Source organism: Balaenoptera physalus (genome assembly GCF_965194825.1).
Source record: "Balaenoptera physalus genome assembly, chromosome: 1".
NCBI classification, from domain to species: Eukaryota; Metazoa; Chordata; class Mammalia; order Artiodactyla; family Balaenopteridae; genus Balaenoptera; species Balaenoptera physalus.
This window is the reverse complement of record NC_138882.1, coordinates 42,148,932-42,169,170: the sequence shown is the minus strand read 5'-3', so window position 1 is coordinate 42,169,170 and position 20,239 is coordinate 42,148,932. Positions and strand designations below refer to the sequence as shown.

At 36.2% G+C, this 20,239-nt stretch overlaps 1 protein-coding gene and 1 pseudogene across 7 annotated transcripts in view; one reads left to right on the top strand and one right to left on the bottom strand.

Annotated features, from left to right (window-relative positions):
* Positions 1 to 20,239, bottom strand: part of RPS6KC1 (ribosomal protein S6 kinase C1) — a 229,085-nt gene that overhangs the window by 186,606 nt on the left and 22,240 nt on the right. For 5 of the 6 annotated variants that reach the window (XM_082471434.1, XM_082471433.1, XM_082471439.1 and 2 more), the window contains exons 2-3: positions 15,457 to 15,492; positions 9,188 to 9,308 (exon numbers count right to left, since the gene is read on the bottom strand). In XM_082471434.1, coding sequence (XP_082327560.1) covers positions 9,188 to 9,308; positions 15,457 to 15,492 — 157 coding nt within the window. Of the gene's footprint in view, positions 1 to 9,187; positions 9,309 to 15,456; positions 15,493 to 20,239 lie in introns of those variants that run through there. The other variant, XM_082471437.1, reaches the window with a different exon arrangement.
* On the top strand, positions 8,116 to 9,173 carry LOC309665497 (NADH dehydrogenase [ubiquinone] flavoprotein 2, mitochondrial pseudogene; annotated as a pseudogene). Its single transcript has one exon. The product of its transcript is annotated as an NADH dehydrogenase [ubiquinone] flavoprotein 2, mitochondrial pseudogene (transcript).

Genomic DNA, 20,239 nt, shown 5'->3' with positions numbered 1-20,239 from the left:
AGAGGGAGGGTGGGAGGGAGACACAAGAGGGAGGGGATATGGGGATATATGTATACATATAGCTGATTCGCTTTGCTATACAGCAGAAACTAACACCACATTGTGGAGCAATTATACTCCAATAAAGATGTCAAATAAAAAAATTTTTTTTAAAACTACATTGTCACAGTAGTCATCACAATTAAACTTAGAGAACAAAATGTAATTCTGGCACACTACCTGACATAATAATGAACAATATTTACATAGTCATAATAATACAAATGTTACAGATGATGTCTATTAAATTCCAGATTTGAAAATCATTCTACAGATTAAGTATGGGATCTTAATAATGATTATTGAACAGAATACAAATACTATCACCTTTGATAAACGTTAAAATACGCTGAGTGGTGAAAGGGGCTAAAGAAGTAAAAGAAAGGACAAATATGCTCTTAGATTCATCTTACAGAGACAAATGGTATTGTCCATAGTTATGGAACAAGAAATAGAGATGCAGTCAATAGAGGAACTAAAAATATTATGTAATAATACAAGGGAACAGGGTAAGTCAAATTCTTACCTACCGGAGTAAAAAGTCAAAAGACATGTCATAAGCTGTTATGTCAAAGAAAAAAAAAGGTATAAACTTACTATTATAGATATGGAATACACACTTAAGAAATGAAAAATAAAAAAGATATAAGTCAGTTCTCTCTAGAAGCAAAACTGGAAGATGGGTAGAGCGGAAAATTAGTTGTTTTTTTTTTTGAGGTAACGTTGGTTTATAACAATAAATAGGTTTCTTGTGTATAACATTATAATTCAACTTCTATATATACCACGTGTGCTCACCACAAAAGCCTGGTTTCCATGCATCACCATGCATTTGATCCCCTTTACCCTTTTGGCCCTCTCCTCACTTCCCTTCCCCTCTGATAACTGCCAGTCTGTATCTATGTATTTGTTTTTGTTTCATTTAGTTCCTTTTGTTTTGTTTAGATTTCACATGAGTGAAATCATATGGTATTTGTCTTTCTCCATCTAATTTATTTCACTTAATATAATACCCTCTAGGCCCATTCATGCTTTTGCAGATGGCAAGATTTCATTCTTTTTTATGGCTGTGTAGTATTTGATTGCATATATATACCACATCTTCTTTATCCATCCATCTATCAATGGCATTTAGGTTGTTTCCATATCTTGGATATTGTAAATAATGCAGCAATAAACAAAGGTCTGCATATATCTTTTCAAATTACTGTTTTCATATTCTTCAGATAAATACCCAGAAATGAAATAGCTGGATCATATGGTATTTCTATTAATTTTTTGAGAAATCTCCACACTGGTTTCCACTGTGGCTGCACAAATTTACCTTCCCACCACCCGTGTATGAGGGTTCCCTTTTCTTCACATCCTCTCTAACACTTTTGATAATCACCATTCTAATGAGCATGAGGGGGTATCTAATTGTGATTTTGATTTGCATTTCCCTAATAATTAGTGATGTTGAACATCTTTTATGTGCCTGTTGGACATCTGTATGTCTTCTTTGGAAAAAGATCTATTCAGATTTTCTGCCCAGTTTTTAATCAGGCTGTTTGGTTTTCTTTGTTGTTGAGTTGTATGAGTTCTTTATATATTTTGGATATTAACCCTTTACCAGATAGGCGACTTGCAAGTACCTTCTCCCACTCAGTAAGTTGTCTTTTCATTTTGTTAATGGTTTCATTTGCTGCACTGAAGCTTTTTAGTTTGATGTCATTCCATTTATTTTTGCCTTTATTTCCTTTGCCTGAGGAGACATATCCAAAAAATTATTGCTAAGACTAATATCAAAGAGTGTACTGCCTATGCTTTCTTCTAGGAATTTTATGCTTTCAGATCTGACATCCAAATCTTTAATCCATTTTGAGTTAATTTCTGTGTATGGTATAAAATAGTGGTCTAGTTTCATTCTTTTGCATGTGGCTATCCAGTTTTCCCAACACCATTTACTGAAGTGACTTTCCTTTCTCCACTGTACTTTCTTGGCTACTTCGCTGTAATTAGTTATCCATATATGTGTGGGTTTATTTCTGGGCTCTCAATTCTGTCCCATTGATCTGTGTGTCTGTTTTCTGCCAATAACACGCTATTTTGATTAGTATAGCTTTGTAGTATAATTTGAAATCAGGGAGTGTGGTATCTCCAGCTTTGTTCATTTTTCTCAGGATTATTTTGGCTGTTCTGGGTCTTTTGTGATTCCATACAAATTATAGGATTTTTTGTTCAATTTCTGTGAAAAATGTTGAGATTTTGACAGTGATCACACTGAATCTGTAGGTTGCTTTAGGTAATATGGACACTTTAACAATGTTAATTCTTCCAATCCATGAACATGGGATATCTTTCCATTACTTTGTGTCTTCTTCAATTTCTTTCAACAATGCCTTACAGTTTTCAGCGTACAAGTCTGTCACCTCCTTGGTTAAGTTTATTCCTAGGTATTTTATTCTTTTTGTTGGGATTACAAATGGGACTGTTTTCTTAGTTTCTCTTTCTGCTAGTTAATTGTTAGGGTATAAAAATGCAACAGAGTTTTGTACTTTGATTTCTTACCCTGCAAATTTACTATATTCATTTAATATTTCTAATAGTTTTTTGGTGAAATCTTTAGGGGTTTCTATATATAAAATCATGTCATCTGCAAATAGTGACAGTTTTACTTCCTCCTTTCCAATTTGGATGCCTTTTATTTCTTTTTCTTGACTAACTGCTCTGGGTAGGACTTCCAATACTATGTTGAATAAGAGTGGCAAGAGCAGGCATCCTCATCCCACTGATAGAAGATACCTTTCAGTTTTTCACCACTGAATATGATGGTAGCTATGAGTTTGTTATATATGACCTTTATTATGTTTAGATACGTTTATGTTTAGGTACATTTCTTCTGTACCCATTTTATTTTATTGAAAGTTTTTATCATAAATGGATATTGAAAACTGTCAAATGCTTTTTCTGCATCTATCGAAATGATCATATGATTTTTATCCTTCATTTCATTAATGTGGTGTAGAACGTTAATTGATTTGCAGACACTGAACCATCCTTGCATCCCTGGAAGGAATGTCACTTGATCTTGGTGTATGATCCTTTTAATGTATTGTTGTATTCAATTTGCTTAATATTTTGTTGAAGATTTTTGCATCTATGCTCATCAGAGATACTGGCCTGTAATTTTCTCTTTTGTGTGTTGTCCTTATCTGGCTTTGGTATCAGGGTAATGGTGGCCTCATAAAATGTGTTAAGAACCATTCCCTTCTTTTCAATTTTTTTGAAAGGGTTTGAGAAGGACAGGTATTAAATCTTCTTTGAATGTTTCATAGAATTCACCAGTGAAGCCATCTGGTCCTGGACTTCTGTTTTTTTGGGAGGTTTTTGGTTACTGTTTCAACCTCTTTACTAGTGATCAGTCTATTCAGATTTTATACTTCTTCATGTTTCAGACTTGAAAGGTTGTATGATTCTAAGAATTTATCCAATTCTTATAGGCTGTCCAATTTGTTGGCATATTTGTTCATATCAGTCTCTTATATAATCCTTTGTATTTCAGTGCAACTTCACCTCTTTCATTTCAGATTTTATTTATTTGAGCCTTCTCTTCTTTCTTAGTGAGTCTAGATAAAGGTTTGTCAATTTTGTTTACCTTTTCAAAGAACCAGCTCTTAGTTTCACTGATCTTTTCTGTCATTTAATTCTCTATTTCATTTATTTCCACTCTGATTTTTATTATGTTCTTCCTTCTACTGACTTTGTGCTTCATTTGTTCTTTTCTTCTAGTTCCTTTAGCTGTAAGGTTAGATTATTTGAGATTCTTCTTGTTTCTTGAAGTAGGTCTATACTGCTATAAACTTCGGTCTTAGAACTGCTTTTGCTGCATCCCACAGATTTTGGTATGTCTTATTTTCATTTGTCTTTTTTTGATTTCTCTTTTGATTTCTTCATTGACCAATAGCTGTTCAGTAGCATGCTGTTTAGTCTCCACATATTTGTGACCTTTTCCAGCCTTCTTGTGGTTGATCAATCTTCTTAAAGAGACTTGATATTTGTCCCAACATATGGTCTATCCTTGAGAACACTCCATGTGCACTTGAGAAAAATGTGTATTCTGTTCCTTTTGGATGGAATGTTCTGTATATATCTATTTAATAAGTCTAGTCTTATGTTTCATTTAAGGCCAATGTTTCCTTGTGGACTTTCTGTCTGGATGATCTATCCATTGATGTAAGTGGGGTGTTAAAGTCTCCTACTATTATTATGTTGCTGTCAGTTTCTCCCTTTACAACTGTTATATAATTGCTTTATATATTTTGGTGCTATGTTAGATGTATACATTATTAGTAAATGTCATGTCTTCTTGACGGACTGTTCCCTTTATCAATATAATGTCCATCTTTGTCTCATTATTTTTTTGACTTGAAGTCTATTTTTGTCTAAGTATGGCTACACCTGCTTTCTTTTGGCTGCCATTTGCTTGGAGTATCATCTTCCATCTCCTTACATTGAGCCTGTATTTGTCTTTAGATCTGAGTATCCCAGAGGCAACAAATAGTTGGGTCTTATTTTTTAACCCATCCGGTCACTCTTTCTTTTGATTGAATTCAATCCATTTACATTTCGGATGATTAGTGACATATGAAGACTTAGTACTGCCATTTATTTATCATTTTCTGGTTGCTCTCTATCTTCATTGTTTCTTTTTTCTTGTGTTTGTGTCTGCCGTTTTAGTTTGGTGTTTTGGGGTTTTTTTTTTTAAGATTTTTTTATTTTTAATATTTATTTATTCATTTATTTGGTTGCAGCTCGCCAGCTCCTTAGTTGTGGCATGCGAACTCTTAGTTGTGGCATGAATGTGGGATCTACTTCCCTGACCAGGGATCGAACCCAGGCCCCCTGCATTGGGAGTGCAGAATCTTATCCACTGCACCACCAGAGCAGTCCCAGTTTGGTGTTCTTCTGTGATGTTTTGCTCAGTTTCCTCTTTTTTATGTTTCATGTTTCTGCTCTAGATTTTTTGTTTTGTGGTTATCATAAGGTTTGTATAAAACATCTCATAGATAAGATAGTCCTTTTTATGCTGATAGTATCATATCTTCATTTGCCTATACAGTTCCATCCTTGCCCTCTTCCCCTTTTATGTTTCTTTTTTCCCCTTTTATGTTTTTGTTGTCACATATTATCCCCTTTTATGTTGTGAGTTAATTACCAAGTTGAAGTAGCTAGTTATTTTTAATGCTTTTTTTCCCTTTAACCTTTATGTCACAATTGTGTTTAACAATCTATTCCGCCATAGAGCTGTACTTTCTGATTCTATCTATTTATCACCTTACTCGAAGTTTTGTGTACTTTTGCCTTTTCATTTCAGGTAGAAGAGCTCCTTTCAACATTTCTTATAAGACAGGTCTAATGGTGATAAATTGCCTTAGCTTTTGTTTGTGTGGGAAAGCCTTTATTTCTCCTTCATATGAAGGACGACTTTGCCAGATAGACTATTCTTGGCTGACATTTTTTATCTTTCAGTATTCTGAGTATGTCATCACACTCTCTCCCAGACAACAGAGTTTCTGCTGAGAAATGTGCTGAAAGCCCAATGTAGGGGGGTACCTTTGTAGGTAACTATCTTTTTTCCCCTGGCTGCCTTTAAAATTCTTTCCTTATCATTGATTTTTGACAGTGCATCAGTGGGATCACATGCCCTGCTGCATGGTCCCCTGTGGCTGCAGGTGCCATCGCAGCTGGAAGGCCAGAGTCATGTGCGCTGCCTCCACTGCTGTTACCGCATTCTCTGGGGCTGCGGACTCAGCCACCATGGCCAGGGGGCTGGAGTTGCAGGTACCACCTCCACTGTTCCCCTGGTTCCACCTCCTCTATGTGCTCAGTCCACTCACCTTCAGATGTAAAAATGTGTGGATCTCTCCAGCATCCTGTTCTGTTAGGCAGAGGAAACTTTGTTGAGTTGTTTTACTAGTTATAGACTGAAGGGGAAAGAAGGGATCATCTCATGCTGCCATGATCCTGACGCTGCTCTCCAGGAAACTACTGCTTTTTATTGAACATTCTTCTATTAGCTTTGTTTTGTGCTTTGTTTTTCTATTTTCTTAGCCATACACCTGCATTACTTCGACTTCTAAAGTTATTCCAATGTATAAAGAATACTGATGTTAAAATTATTTGAAAACAATAATGCAATATGCATCAAAAGTCACAAAAATATGCATACCCTTTGACCAAGCAATTTTGCTCCCACGAATTTATCCTAATTAAATAATTGTACTTCTGCATAACAGTGTACAAATAAGAATATTAAGTAGTGTTGTTTATAATAGCAAAAAAACTAAAAATAATATATGAGTAAAAGTGGTTAATAAATCATGGTATATACAAAAACTGAAATACTATGCGTCTATTAAAATTAATAATGTAGATTCTTTTCACTGATATGAAAAGACAATCACAATATACCACTGTATGAAAAAGAGGTTTCAAGACTACATTTAGCAATACTTCAATTTTGAAGTTTATATGTACAGAAAGGTAAAGAAGCATGTGCATACTCATATGTACACACAAGCACAAGCACACATAGACACACACACAGAGTCTAAAAATTATGCTAAAATGTTATACCATCTAGGAAATGGTATTAAGCTTGAATTTTTATTTTAAATAGTTTTCTGTAACATCTGAGTTATTTGCATATGGTACTTTATAACCTGAAAAAAAAACTGTCTAGTTTGAAAAATAACGTCCATGTACTTTGATTCTACAACTCCACATGCAGAAATTGATTTTTAAAAAAAACAGGATGGGACTTCCCTGGTGGCGCAGTGGTTAAGAATCTGCCTGCCAATGCAGGGGACATGGGTTCGAGTCCTGGTCCGGGAAGATCCCACATGCCATGGAGCAACTAAGCCCGTGCGCCACAACTACTGAGCCTGAACTCTAGAGCCCGCGAGCCACAACCATTGAGCCCGCTGGCCACAACTACTGAAGCCTGCGTGCCTAGAGCCTGTGCTCCGCAACAAGAGAAGACACCACAATGAGAAGCCCGTGCACCGCAACGAACAGTAGCCCCCACTCGCCACAACTAGACAAAGCCAGCGCACAGCAATGAAGACCCAACACAGCCAAAAATTAATTAATTAATTAATTTTTTAAAAAAATAACAGGATGAATATAAAGCTGTCCATACAAGAAAATTTTTGGTAAAGTTATAGAAGAAACAAGAAATACCATTCTGTACTCTACTGGTCAAGGTCCAGTCAAGGGATTAAAAAAATATCAATTATTTTAACAAAGAGAATTTTTTTAACAAAGAGAATTTAATATAAAAAAAGTAAACCAAGTATGTGAAAACGAAGGCAAAAAAAGGAACACCAAGGTATCAAAATAACAGAAAATAACAAGTGTTAGCAAGGAGGAAGAGAAACTGGAACCCTTATGCACAGCTAGTGGAAATGTAAAATAGAGCAGCCACTATGGAAAACAATATGGTGGTTCCTCAAAAAATTAAAAATAAAATTACCATATGATCCAGTAATTCCACTTTCGGTATATACCCAAAAGAATTAAAAGCAGGAATTGAACTGATATGTGTACACTCATGTTCACAGCAGTATTATTTTTAATAGCCAAAAGGTAAAAGCAATCCAAGTGTTCACTGATGGATGAAAAATGGTGTCTACACACACAGTGGACTATGTTCAGACACAAGAAGGAAATTCTGACACATGCTATTGATACAACATAGGTGAATCTTGAGAAATAATGCTAAGTGAAATGAGCCAGTCACAAAAGGACAAATACTGTATGATTTCACTTATATGAGGTACCGATCCACAGTTGGTTGAATCCATAGATGCAGAACCTGCAGATCCAGAGGGCTGACTGCACAACACCATTTTATATAAGGGACTTGAGCAGCCACAGATTCTGGTATCCACAGGGGGTCCTGGAACCAATCCCCCACAGATACCAAGGGACAACTGTATAAGAATAATTCAATGTCACCTCATGTTTCTACAGGGTTTTTCTATTTGCTTCATCAGTTAGAGTTTGAGTTGTTGTTCTGGTGCTGTTTTTTCATGAAAGAAAGGAGTAAATGCATTCTGAGTTAACAAAACCACAGCAAGAACATGAAAAAACAGGCGACCTGAAAGGCATACAGTTTGGCCTGCCATGTTCCTCTCCGTGGCACTCAGGCCCACACGGCCAGCCTCACCGCCCAGTGGGGAAGACATATAAGGAATTTGCATAAGACAGCCGTGCAGAATGGAGCTGGAGGAGCCTTATTTGTGCAGAGAGATACTCCTGAGAACAACCCAGATACTCCATTTGATTTCACACCAGAAAACTATAAGAGGATAGAGGCCATTGTAAAAAACTACCCAGAAGGGCATAAAGCAGCAGCTGTGCTTCCAGTCCTGGATTTAGCCCGAAGACAGAATGGATGGCTGCCCATCTCTGCTATGAACAAGGCTGCAGAAGTTTTATAAGTACCTCCAATGAGAGTATATGAAGTAGCAACTTTTTATACAATGTATAATAGAAAGCCAGTTGAAAGTATCATATTCAAGTCTGCACTACTATACCTTGCATGCTTCGAAATTCTGACAGCATACTGGAGACCACTCAGAAAAAGCTTGGAATAAAGGTTGGGGAGACTACACCTGACAAACTTTTCATTCTTATAGAAGTGGAATGTTTAGGGGCCTGTGTAAATGCACCAATGATTCAAATAAATGACAACTAATATGAGGATCTGGCACTTAACGATATTGAAGAAATTACTGATGAACCCAAAGCTGGCAAAATCCCAAAACCTGGGCCAAGGAGTGGACGATTCTCATGTGAGCCAGCCAGAGGTCTTACCTCTTTGACTGAACCACCTAAAGGACTTGGCTTTGGTGTGCAAGCAGGCCTTTAATTTATATTCAACAGTAAATATGTCACTGGAGAAATAAAATAGGAATCTCCTATCTTAAAAAAAAAAAAAAAAAAAAGAACATGAAAAAACAACTTCAATTGCTTGAGGCATGATAGGAATTATCTTAATAGGGGCTTCTGACTTCATGGTACAGTGTTTCAGTGTTCAGTATATATACATAATTAGCTAATCATCACTTTTCAAAATCACAATTTCAAAATAATCACTTACCAAACACTATTCCTTTAGCAAATGGAGGAAACAATTCTGAACGTTGGAATAAGTTTTTGTGAATTTGCCATAGTTCTTTGTGTAGTTTCTTAAAGTCACTATATCTCTTCCATACAATTATCTAAAGAGAGAAGATAATTAAATGTGTAACTCACAGTGAAACCATAGATATCTGAACAACAATCTTTTTATTAAAGTGCTCAAAATTGTCATGCAAAGGCAAACATATATGTTCTAACCAATATGGTTAACTGTCTAAAATTAACTAATAATATTTGATTTAAAAATATAAAGCAGCAATTCTTCCTCAAACTGTTCTGCTTGGGTTTTTAAATTTCATTTTAAACAAGTACTGTTTTCTTCATACTAGAAAAATATCAACCTGGCACAAAAAAGGTTTACACTACATAAAATGTCACTTAACCTCTTCAAACATTAATTACTATTACCCTGGAAATGAGTTAGATGTCAAAATATATATTCATCTCAAAAACAGCATGTTTATAAACACAAAGTAGTTTAGACAACTTTTAAACATAAAAAACGTACTCAGCACTTGCCTAAAAGGATAAATAATCTGAAAAACACTGAAAAAAAAAATGGCTTTGTAGCAAATAATTAACCTAAACTTTTGCATTTCATAAATCTCAATAAAAATAGTAACAAGATTTCTGGAGGCAAGGTAAATCCTGATCAGAATACCACTAAAATTAGGATATTTCAAAAAACAAAATAACAATCATTTAGATTATATAACATGTAAAAGTGTACCTTCATTAGTTTAAATTATTGTCTAAACTTATTTAGATTAAATTAGAAAGAAAAAAACACTTAATAAAGAAAAAGAATTTGACACATGGCCTTGATGTCGCTGATTCAGCCCCTCAGTTGCCACAAAATAGGGTAAAACTGAGTTTTAAATTCCATTACCTGGTATATTGGGGCCTTTACTTCTGCAAAACCTAATTATTTCACTTCTAACAAACTCAATAGTGTGATGCTAATAAGCAAATCTTAGGCCAAAGAGGTAACCAAGTATGATTTAAGAGATTTGTCAAAAAATCTACTCCTGCATATAAGAAATTCTTCACTAAACTCTGCCATACTATCAAAAATTCTACCATGATTACTAAGTGTCTTGCTTTAATATAGGAGACTTGCTTTTAATCCTAGGAGACTAGTCAGACTATAATATGAATTAATTTAAACAAACTGCTTCCTCCTGATCCTTCCTTTTATTCATTTACTTGACAACAAAAATAGTCATCAAAACAAATATTTTCATGAGCCTACTTTATGCTAGGCACTGTGTTGGCACAAAGGATGAAGAAATGAGAAACATAGTCCCTCCTTTAAAGAGTTCCCTGTCAAATTAGGAAGAATAAGCCAACACAATAACTACATCACAAGACAGCATGATAAATGCTTAAAACCGCAGCCCAAGCGTATTATGGAAGGAGCACCTACACAAAGTATTGCCTTAGGTGGGCACACTGAAGGTACATAATAGCTAGAACAAAAAAAAAAAGAGAGAGAGAGAGAGAGAAGTGGTTGGGAATGAAGTATTTAAAAGGAGAGTGAGATGCCAAATATAATTACTAAAATTTTGGCTTTTGCAACTGGATAAATGGTAGTGTTATTCCCTAAGGTAAAGACCAAAGGAGAAAAAGCTGTTTTGAGATAAGAACGAAGTTCAATTTTAGACATATTTTATTTAGGTGCATGTGAGGCATTTAAGTGGAGTTATCCAATAGAAAAGACAGGTTTGGAGCTCAAGAGCAAAAACTAAACAAGATGTATTAACTGGGGAGTCATCGGGAGAGAGGTGGTAATCACTCAGAAAACATTTCTCAGCATTTGTAACAATATGAGGAATCTAACAACTGAGTGATGGGGGTCAGCCAGAAGTAAGGAAGAAACCAAGCACAAAGTAAGTATTTAAGAAGCTCAGCTATGCCATGACACAGGACACCTGGATGGAAGAAGAGATTTTATTTTAAATGGGAGTAAACAAGACAAATGCTGACAGCAGAAAATCAACAGTTCCAGTAAAAGACACAGTAAGAGGAACTGAGAGAGCCAAACCAACACTCGAAAAGTAAAAGGTCTCAGGACAGTCAGTGAGATTACAAGTGATTTTAATTTTCACATCTTGCTTCTCTGCAGTTTCTAATTTTGATATATTAACATAATTTTGTCATGGGAAAATAGTGTTATTTTTATATTTTTTAAATAGATCAAATTATGGAGCTACCACATTTGCCAAGGGCTTAAGGGGGAAATGGGTGGTGGGCACATGACAGTAATCTTTTTTTTTTTTTTTTTTTTTTTTTTGGATGTGTTAGGTCTTCATTGCCGCGCACGGGCTTTCTCTAGTTGCAGTGAGCGGGGTCTACTCTTTGTTGTGGTGCACGGGCTTCTCACTGCAGTGGCTTCTCTTGTTGCGGAGCACGGGCTCTAGGCGTGGGGGCTTCAGTAGTTGCAGCACGTGGGCTCGGTAGTTGTGGCTCGCAGGCTCTAGTGCGCAGGCTCAGTAGTTGTGGCGCACGGGCTTAGCTGCTCCACGGCATGTGGGATCTTCCTGGACCAGGGTTCGAACCCGTGTCCCCTGCATTGACAGGTGGATTCTTAAGCACTGCGCCACCAGGGAAGTCCTCATGACAGTAATCTTACATAAGGGAAATGCAATCCTTAAAGCCATTATAAACTAGACACAAGAGCTATTCAAAAGACTGAAGCTCATGGAAACAACTAAATCTGCAGATAAAATTTATATTCTAGTTAGGGTCATTTTCAGATAAAGTCAGAGAAACTTAAAGGGCAGAAGTTAACAACTGAATCACAATAAGAATAATAATACCATGGCATATAAACCAGTAGATAGTCTGTCATAGCAAAAATTAGAGAATCTGTGTTTCTTCACCATGCCCTAATTTATTCACTCATATAGTCCTTATTCTGGACTCTAAGACTGTAGAAGTGAAATACCTAAGAGCAAATATAAACCCCCAAAAAAGGCAGGAAATCAAAGCATCCCAAAAATGTCACCATCTACTGCCTCCTTTCTTCTTACTCCTTTTGAGCTTGGACATTTCTAGAAATCTTCAAAATGGAAATGTGAACAAAAGCACACGTCCATTACATCAGCAAGTATGGATGTCTATAACTGGACTATACAAAGTCCCAAAAGATACATGCAAAACATATTTTTTCTAATAATCAATTCTTTCCTATCAGGAAAAAAAGAAAAGTTATATTAACAGCTATTACTCTGCAGAACCAACCCTGCAGAAATTTCCTATTTATTATAGTTACTCTGAATAAAATTCCTCAATTAAATATTAATTCAGTGACAATCATAATAGATTACAAATTTAATAAAAGCTTAATTTTCATTAAAAACACTGCCTTAAATACTTTTTACATAAAACAAATGCTTTCTTTTCAGATAATTTCTCTTAACGATACCAAAAAAAATTTAGATCTTTTACAAAACCACTCAATTCAATTAACTTTGTCCTTTTTACTCTCATATAGTATTTAAAACTAGCTGGATCATCTTTTCCTGTAACATCACTACCATACTATCTGCTTACAGATTTTCTTTCCTCCCCTTTTGAAGAGCCTTTTCTTTCCCTTGACACATTTCCGAATGTGCTCAAATAGCTTTTCTAAAACTATTTTATTTATGAAATGACTTCAACGTTAGAGGTTTCTGACATGATACATAGAAAGTTCTATTTTGGTTCTCCTTTCCCACATTTCCCCAGTGAAATTTACTACCTAGAGAGAAACAGAGCTACAGGTTACTTTTTTTTTAAAAGATGGGGGGAGAAGGGCACAACATCTCCATCTTTTTCTTTACCTTCTGCAAGTGTTCAGAGGAGCGGTCCCCAACCTTTTTGGCAACAGGGACCAGTTTCGTGGAAGACACTTTTTCCACGGACTGGGGTTGGGGGTTCATGCGGTAACGCAAGCAATGGGGAGCGGCAGATGAAGCTCTGCTCGCTCGCCTGCCACTCACCTCCTGCTGTGCGGCCCAGTTCCTAACAGACCACGGACCAGTACCAGTCCGTGGCCCAGGGGGTTGGGGACCCCTGCTCTAGAGAATCTACTGAACAAGAGGCCACATTAACTATTGCTGTCCCCCTTAAGATTCACCCATGCTGCTCTTAATAAATAAAAATTTAGAGGGAATTCTTAAAAGATAAAAAGAAAAAACTATCCTGGATAATTTTAAACTATTTACTCCATGTGAGTATTTTGGCATCCTTAGGAAGAAAACAGAGCTATCTGGTAGCATGCACCAAGGGGTGTGTGTGTGTGTGTGTATAAAAGAGCTAAATTTTTCCACTTTTATAAGGATACCATATTATTAGCCCTATACTTGCTTAGACAAGCAGTACATCTACTGACCTTCAATAGCACTTGTGAAGCATGACTAAATTCTAAGCAATAACTAAATGAATCTGTTAACAGAGAAAGAAAGTGAAAAGAAAGGAAACAGAAACAAATTCTAGGTGGTAAAATTCCTCTCCTAAATAAGAATTCCAATGTTTAAATGAAATACGTGGGAAACTAAAAAATGTTGCCATAACTTCAAGGTTATTCTATACTTCAAGAAGCAAGCTAGACAGAAGACATTCTTTTTAAAATTTTATACCATTTCTAACAAAGGACCATGCAATCATCTAACTAAAGGACACTTACAAGAGTTTTCTGATGAATGGTTCACCAACAGTTGTTATTATAAAAGAGATTTCCCCAAAAAAGGATTAAGGAAATGGCAGAGAGTATGTTCATGGATAGGTTGGTTCAGGATTCTCCCTGGAAAAGGGGAACATCAAGCTACAAACTACAGCACAGCAATCAGACAATGTATTCAACGGAAACACAACCCATTTTCAATTCTAACAGAGTTGTAAATTTTCAAAAGCAGAATAGCCTGGTATTGACTATTAATTCAACATAATTAATAGAATTCTAAGGAATAGTTCATACTAATCAACTGACACTTAAGTAGAAAGAGTACTTTATCAATCAAAGGTACAAGTTATTTTCACTGCCATTTTGAAAGGAAAGAGACATATAGATACAGATCTAGACATAGATATAGATATAGCCTTTTCTTCCTAAATAACAATATTACAATGTTCTCTTCCTGGCTATTGGTGGGGGGTGGGATGAGATATCTTAAAACCCCTAAGGAAAAAGTATGAAATCGTTTTAAAATGTGTCTTTTATTGAACTCTTTTTAACAACAGGACAAAAACAAGTATCAGATCAGATATAGCAAGAAATGGTAATATATAAAAGTTAAAATATTATCTAAACATGTGTCACAAATTCAAACCAACTGGTAGCAAACAATCAACTTAAATCTATGAATCAAGCCAGGTATGTACAGTAAGGAGTAGTGGGGCTTGTGGCTAAATAGATAGTATACAGCCCACCTGAAGACATTAAAATGCAATTTAAAAAAATAACTTGCAGAATCAAGACTGCCAATTTACAACATCTGTTTTAAACACTTTAGTAGGAAGAAAAATATATATATAGATATAGATATATGCTCTTCTAATCCTACTGTAAATAAGCAAGGACCAAAATGAAAATAAATTTTTAAATGTTAAAAAAAAGCTAACTCCTCACAGTTAGGATTCCTAAAGGTATATAACAAGGATAAAGTAATTACAAATAGAGAATTCCACAGTTTTAAGCAAAAATATAACAAGCTGTTATTTTAGAAAGAGGGAAATAGTCTGTAAAAGAACTACAAAATTTTAAAAAGAAACATCTACACCCAAAGCAGTTTTCCAACATGTCAACATGCCAACTCAGTATAAAAATGAAAGTAGACAGAAACACATAATTTATTATTATGATCTTTAAAATTAATACTAGTTACCAAATACTTTTTTTTTTTTTTAACCAAACAGCCATCATGATTTTGAAATAGGTAAAGAGGAGCCCTTAACTGATACTGAAATCTTATGAGTGGTAGTTATCAGAAAAATTATCACATTATTAAACAGCACTATAATTCCTGAAATTCTTATTTATATAACTTAACACCTACTGAAACTTAACATGTACTTAATAGGTCTGAAATAAGATACTTCAGCTATTGTTTAATGAATTGCAGACAATCTCCAGACAAACATACAAATACAAAACTGACATACAAATAATTGTTTCCTCAATAAAGCATTTAATTAAATTTTTGTCAAATACATAAAATAAAATTTTCATATGGATAAACATGTTACCTCCTGGACATCCTCTGGATTTCTTCGTGAAACAACCTAAAACAAAGCATACACATAAATCATTGCATTACTTTCAACAGCATTTGTATGAAAAATTCAATTTGCTTAAAGAAAAAGAAATACTATATTATATCACTTACACAGAACTCAGTTATATAATAACTTCAGCATCTGAAACACACACTAAAAAATTAAGCAAAAAGCCAACTAAAATAAAGTCCACACGCTAAAGTTCATGTACTATTACATTCACAAGAGAATGCCTCATGTTTTCCCTCTTACTTGACATAATTCTAACAGCTTGTCTATCCCCCTTTCCAGCCTACATATAAATCAGAAGCATAAAAAGCAACTGCACCTGGACAAAGTATACAAAAGGATAGCACTGTTTTATTTTTTTTGTTTGTTTGTTTTTTTTCTTTTTTTCTGTATTATTTCTTACAACTGTATGTGAATCTACAATTAGCTCAATAAAAATTTCAAGTTAAAAAAAAAAAAACAGCAACCACAATGCTCCCATACACCACTATCTGTTAGAAGTAATCACTGACCTCCTAATGGTGAAGAAGAAAACAAAAGTAACCCATAAAAAATTATATACTTCATCCTCATCCTTAAGGAGCTCCTGGTTGAAGGCATAAAACAGTAAACATGATACGATGGCCATTCTGTAAGTACAGACTGAGATAGGAACAGGGATGGAGGTGCAAATAAATCAGACAGAAAAGGGAAAACATCAAAGATGAAGGACGAGGGGGAGGAGAGGATTCCAGACACAAGAGAAGGAACGCTGGACAAGCTGAAATGGAAGGAGCTTTAGGGTCGCTTGCAAGCTGCATTTTACAGTTAAATTCAAATTTAAATTCATAAGACTGACTGTATATGGGCCTTTAAGGTGTGACTGGCACCTGGCATCATCCCTTACTATCCTGCAAGGCCCCAGGACCTATCCCCATTACCTCTTGGACCCCCACCCCATCTTTCCAACCACACAGATCTCTTTTCCAGGAGGTCAAATTTATCAAGTGTATCCCCACCCCTACCTGAAGGCTACCATGCTCACTGTTCCCTTTGCCTGAAATGCTTTTCCCCTCAGTATTTTCATGGGTTGTTCCTTCATCTCTTTCAAATCTTTACCCAAATGTCAATTTCTCAGCGAGGACTTTTCTGTCCTTCCTATTTAAAATACAGCTCTACTCACACCTGGCATTCTCTATCCTTTTCCCCTGATTTATGGTTTTCAAAATATTATGCCATGTATTTTACTTGTTATCTATTTTGTAACCTGTGTGTGGGCAAGGACTTTTGTCTGTTTTGTTCACTGCTATACTCCCCTGGCCAGTAATTGACTTGTGGTAAATATTCAGTAAATATTCAAGGATTAAATTTTAAAAATTATATACATCATTCGGGGACAAATAATCCTATCAATATTCCCTGAGCAAGGGGGGTGGGGGGGTGAGGCGGTGGATTCTTTCAGACTTCTCTAATGACAAAAGCCAAAAAGTCTAACACCATTTACAAAGAATTCCTCACAAAATTTACAAAAAAGAAGAAGGCTGGGTGCTTAAATCATCCAACAGCATTGTAGAGTGGGAAAATCTCACATTAGATACACAGTACCCTCTATGCAAATGTACAAATCATGACTTTGATGCTATAACACGTATTTCGCAGAAACAAACAAAAAGATACATCAAACATATTAAAATGATTGCCTGTGGATGAGAGGAAGAAAAGTCCTTGATGACTGGTGACAATGAACTGGGAGATTACAATCAACTCAACACTACTCCTGAGGTCCAAAACAAAAACAAAAAGTATACTATTTAAAGTCAGACAAACCTGGGTTCAAATTATAGTTGCTTCACTTACAGGTTTGATCTCCTCTGTAAAATGAGGGTAATACTCCCTAGGTTTGATCTCCTTTATAAAATGGGGATAATACTCCCTGCCTGACCTGGCTGTAATTGACATCAAATAAGAACAGAGCAAGAACTCCATAATTAAAAAGTCATCTCCCTCTCTCTCTTACTACAGAATTTAACACAAGAATGCCAACAGAGGGACCTCCCTAGTGGCAGAGCGGTTAAGAATCTGCCTGCCAATGCAGGGGACACGGGTTCGAACACCGGGAAGATCCCACATGCCACGGAACAACTAAGCCCATGCGCCACAACTACTGAGCCTGCACTCTAGAGCCCGTGTGCTGCAACTACTGAGCCTGCATGCCACAACTACTGAAGCCCACATGCCTAGAGCCCGTGCTCCACAACAAGAGAAGCCACGCACTGCAACAAAGAGTAGCCCCCGCTCGCTGCAACTAGAGAAACCCCATGCACAGCAATGAAGACCCAACACAGCCAAAAGTAAATAAATAAATTTATAAATAAATAAATTAAATTAAAAAAAAGAGTGCCAACAGAAAGGTTTTCAATTTCTTTCCACTCTATTCTCCAATTTTCAGGATATAAAATTTGGTGAAATCTCTTAACAATTTTCGTTAATTTACAACAGTGCTGTCCAATAGTACTTTGTCTGGTGATGGAAGGAAATGTTCCCTATCTACACTGTTCAGCACAGTAGCCTCTGGCCACATGCTTCTGTGTGGCTCCTGAGCACTTGAAATATGGCTACTGCAACTGAAGAACTTAATTTTTAATTTTATTTCATTTAAATTACATTTAAATAAAAGTAGCCACATATGGCTAATGGCTACCATATTAAACAACAGAGATTTAGAGTAAGAGGTTAGAAAGGTAACTAACAACCATATATTATTCAAATACTGGATTTTAGCTATTACTTTCAAATTCCAACCCTCGCCGAAAAAACTTTCCAAAAGTTTCTGGAAACACACACACCTTTCCAAAAGTATGGTGTTTCACATAATTAAATGATTTAATTTTGCCTCCGATAATTTTTTCTTATATTTTTGTAAAATGTGGTAACGAGAAGAAAGTTAGAGATAATCAATCCACTAATATCCACCCACCAAAAATAATCAACATATGATCACTGGCAATAAGATTTATTCAGGTGTTCCTTACATTCTAAGATGTACCCTTCTGAAAATTTACTAATTTCCTGAATTTACAACTCAATCATTTTATAAACATACTAAAGTACCTTGCTATTTTAAATAATCTTTTTTTACACATGCAAATGATCTTTTTGTGACAAAAGAAATTATTTCCTGGTTTGGTGTATGTATCAGAAGTATCACATTTTAGATTTTCCTCAGGTAAGCCATTCCAGAAATCAAATATATGTGTACTGCAATAAGCAAAAATACATTAGTAATCCCCTAACGATATCCACAATTTTAAAACCATTTCATCAGAAATAACCAATCTGATTATGATTCCTCATCCACACTCTTACTGGCTCACATACTTCTGCTGTGTGCTGGGGCTACAATGGAGAGCAAAAGAAAGTCCCCGCCTTCACACCTCCCAGAGCTCACAGTCTGGTGGTGCGCAAGACTGTAGCGTGCTAAGCAACAGAGTAAGAAGTGCTTCATCCTAGACGCTTCCCATGATACTGAATGCTTGCTGAATTCTCCTTGTCCAGACCACAGTGGCATCCCAGAAGCAAACAAGAACAGTTTAGTGACTTAAGACCTCCAATGTTTTCATAGTAAGTTACTCATGGTTATTACAGAAAATCAAAGCCTAAGTACTCAAACTACCTAAGTGAAGGTCTTTTTTTTTTAATATTTATTTACTTATTTACTTTATTTTTGGCTGTGCTGGGTCTTAGCTGCAGCACATGGGATCTTTGTCGCAACATACGGGATCTTTCACTGTGGCATGCAGGCTCTTCATTGCAGCGCGGGGGCTTTTCTCTAGTTGTGGCACGCCGGCTCAGCAGTGTGGCGCATGGGCTCCAGAGCACGTGGGCTCTGTAACTGCGGCACATGCGCTATCTAGTCGTGGCTCGCATGCTCAGTAGTTGCAGCATGCGGGCTTAGTTGCCCCGCGGCATGTGGGATCTTAGTTCCCCGACCAGGGATCGAACTCGCATCCCCTGCACTGGAAGGGGGATTCTTAACCACTGGACCACCAGGGAAGTCCCAAAGGTCTTTAATTTTAAGCTCCCAAAAGGAACTTCTCTTCACCCTCACATACTTCTCATATGAAGGGGGGGAAATTTACTTAGGCAGAGTTCAGAAAACTAAGTCAAAAGCTATTTCCTGAGCATTAATTATCCTTTTCCCAAACAGCATAAACAAAGCTTAGTGAAAATCATGTCTGGAAAGTAGAGGGCCTGATTCTCCTCTTTCCTCTTCGGTTTTTTTGCTTCTCTTCTGTAGGTTCTTCTTCCTCCTTCTACCCTCAACACTCTGTAATCACTCCAAGAATCAGTCCTAACTCTGCTTCTTAGCCTCCTTTTTAGTATTAAGAGAGAAAGTCCATATCCATGCTAATACTGTTCAAGGCACTGTGCTAGGCATGTGGGGGGGGGGGGGACCTTGACTTTGTACATTTACATTTGCAAAGCATTTTATTGATATATCAGTGTTTCATGTTACTCTCTCAGCAACCTATGAATTAGGCAGAAGTGCTTATTATGAGTCCCCGTTTTACCCAACAAGGAAGAGATCCAGAAACTTGTGCAAGGTCACATGGCTATTCACCTTCAGATTGGAATGAGAACTCGGAGAGTCTGACTCCTGGTTCAGTGCTCTTTCTGTGGTACTCTACTGCATCCGTCCATTCGTCTGCAGTATTTTTAGCAATAACTAAGTTTACTTACTTCCAGAACACCCTTCACTATTAGG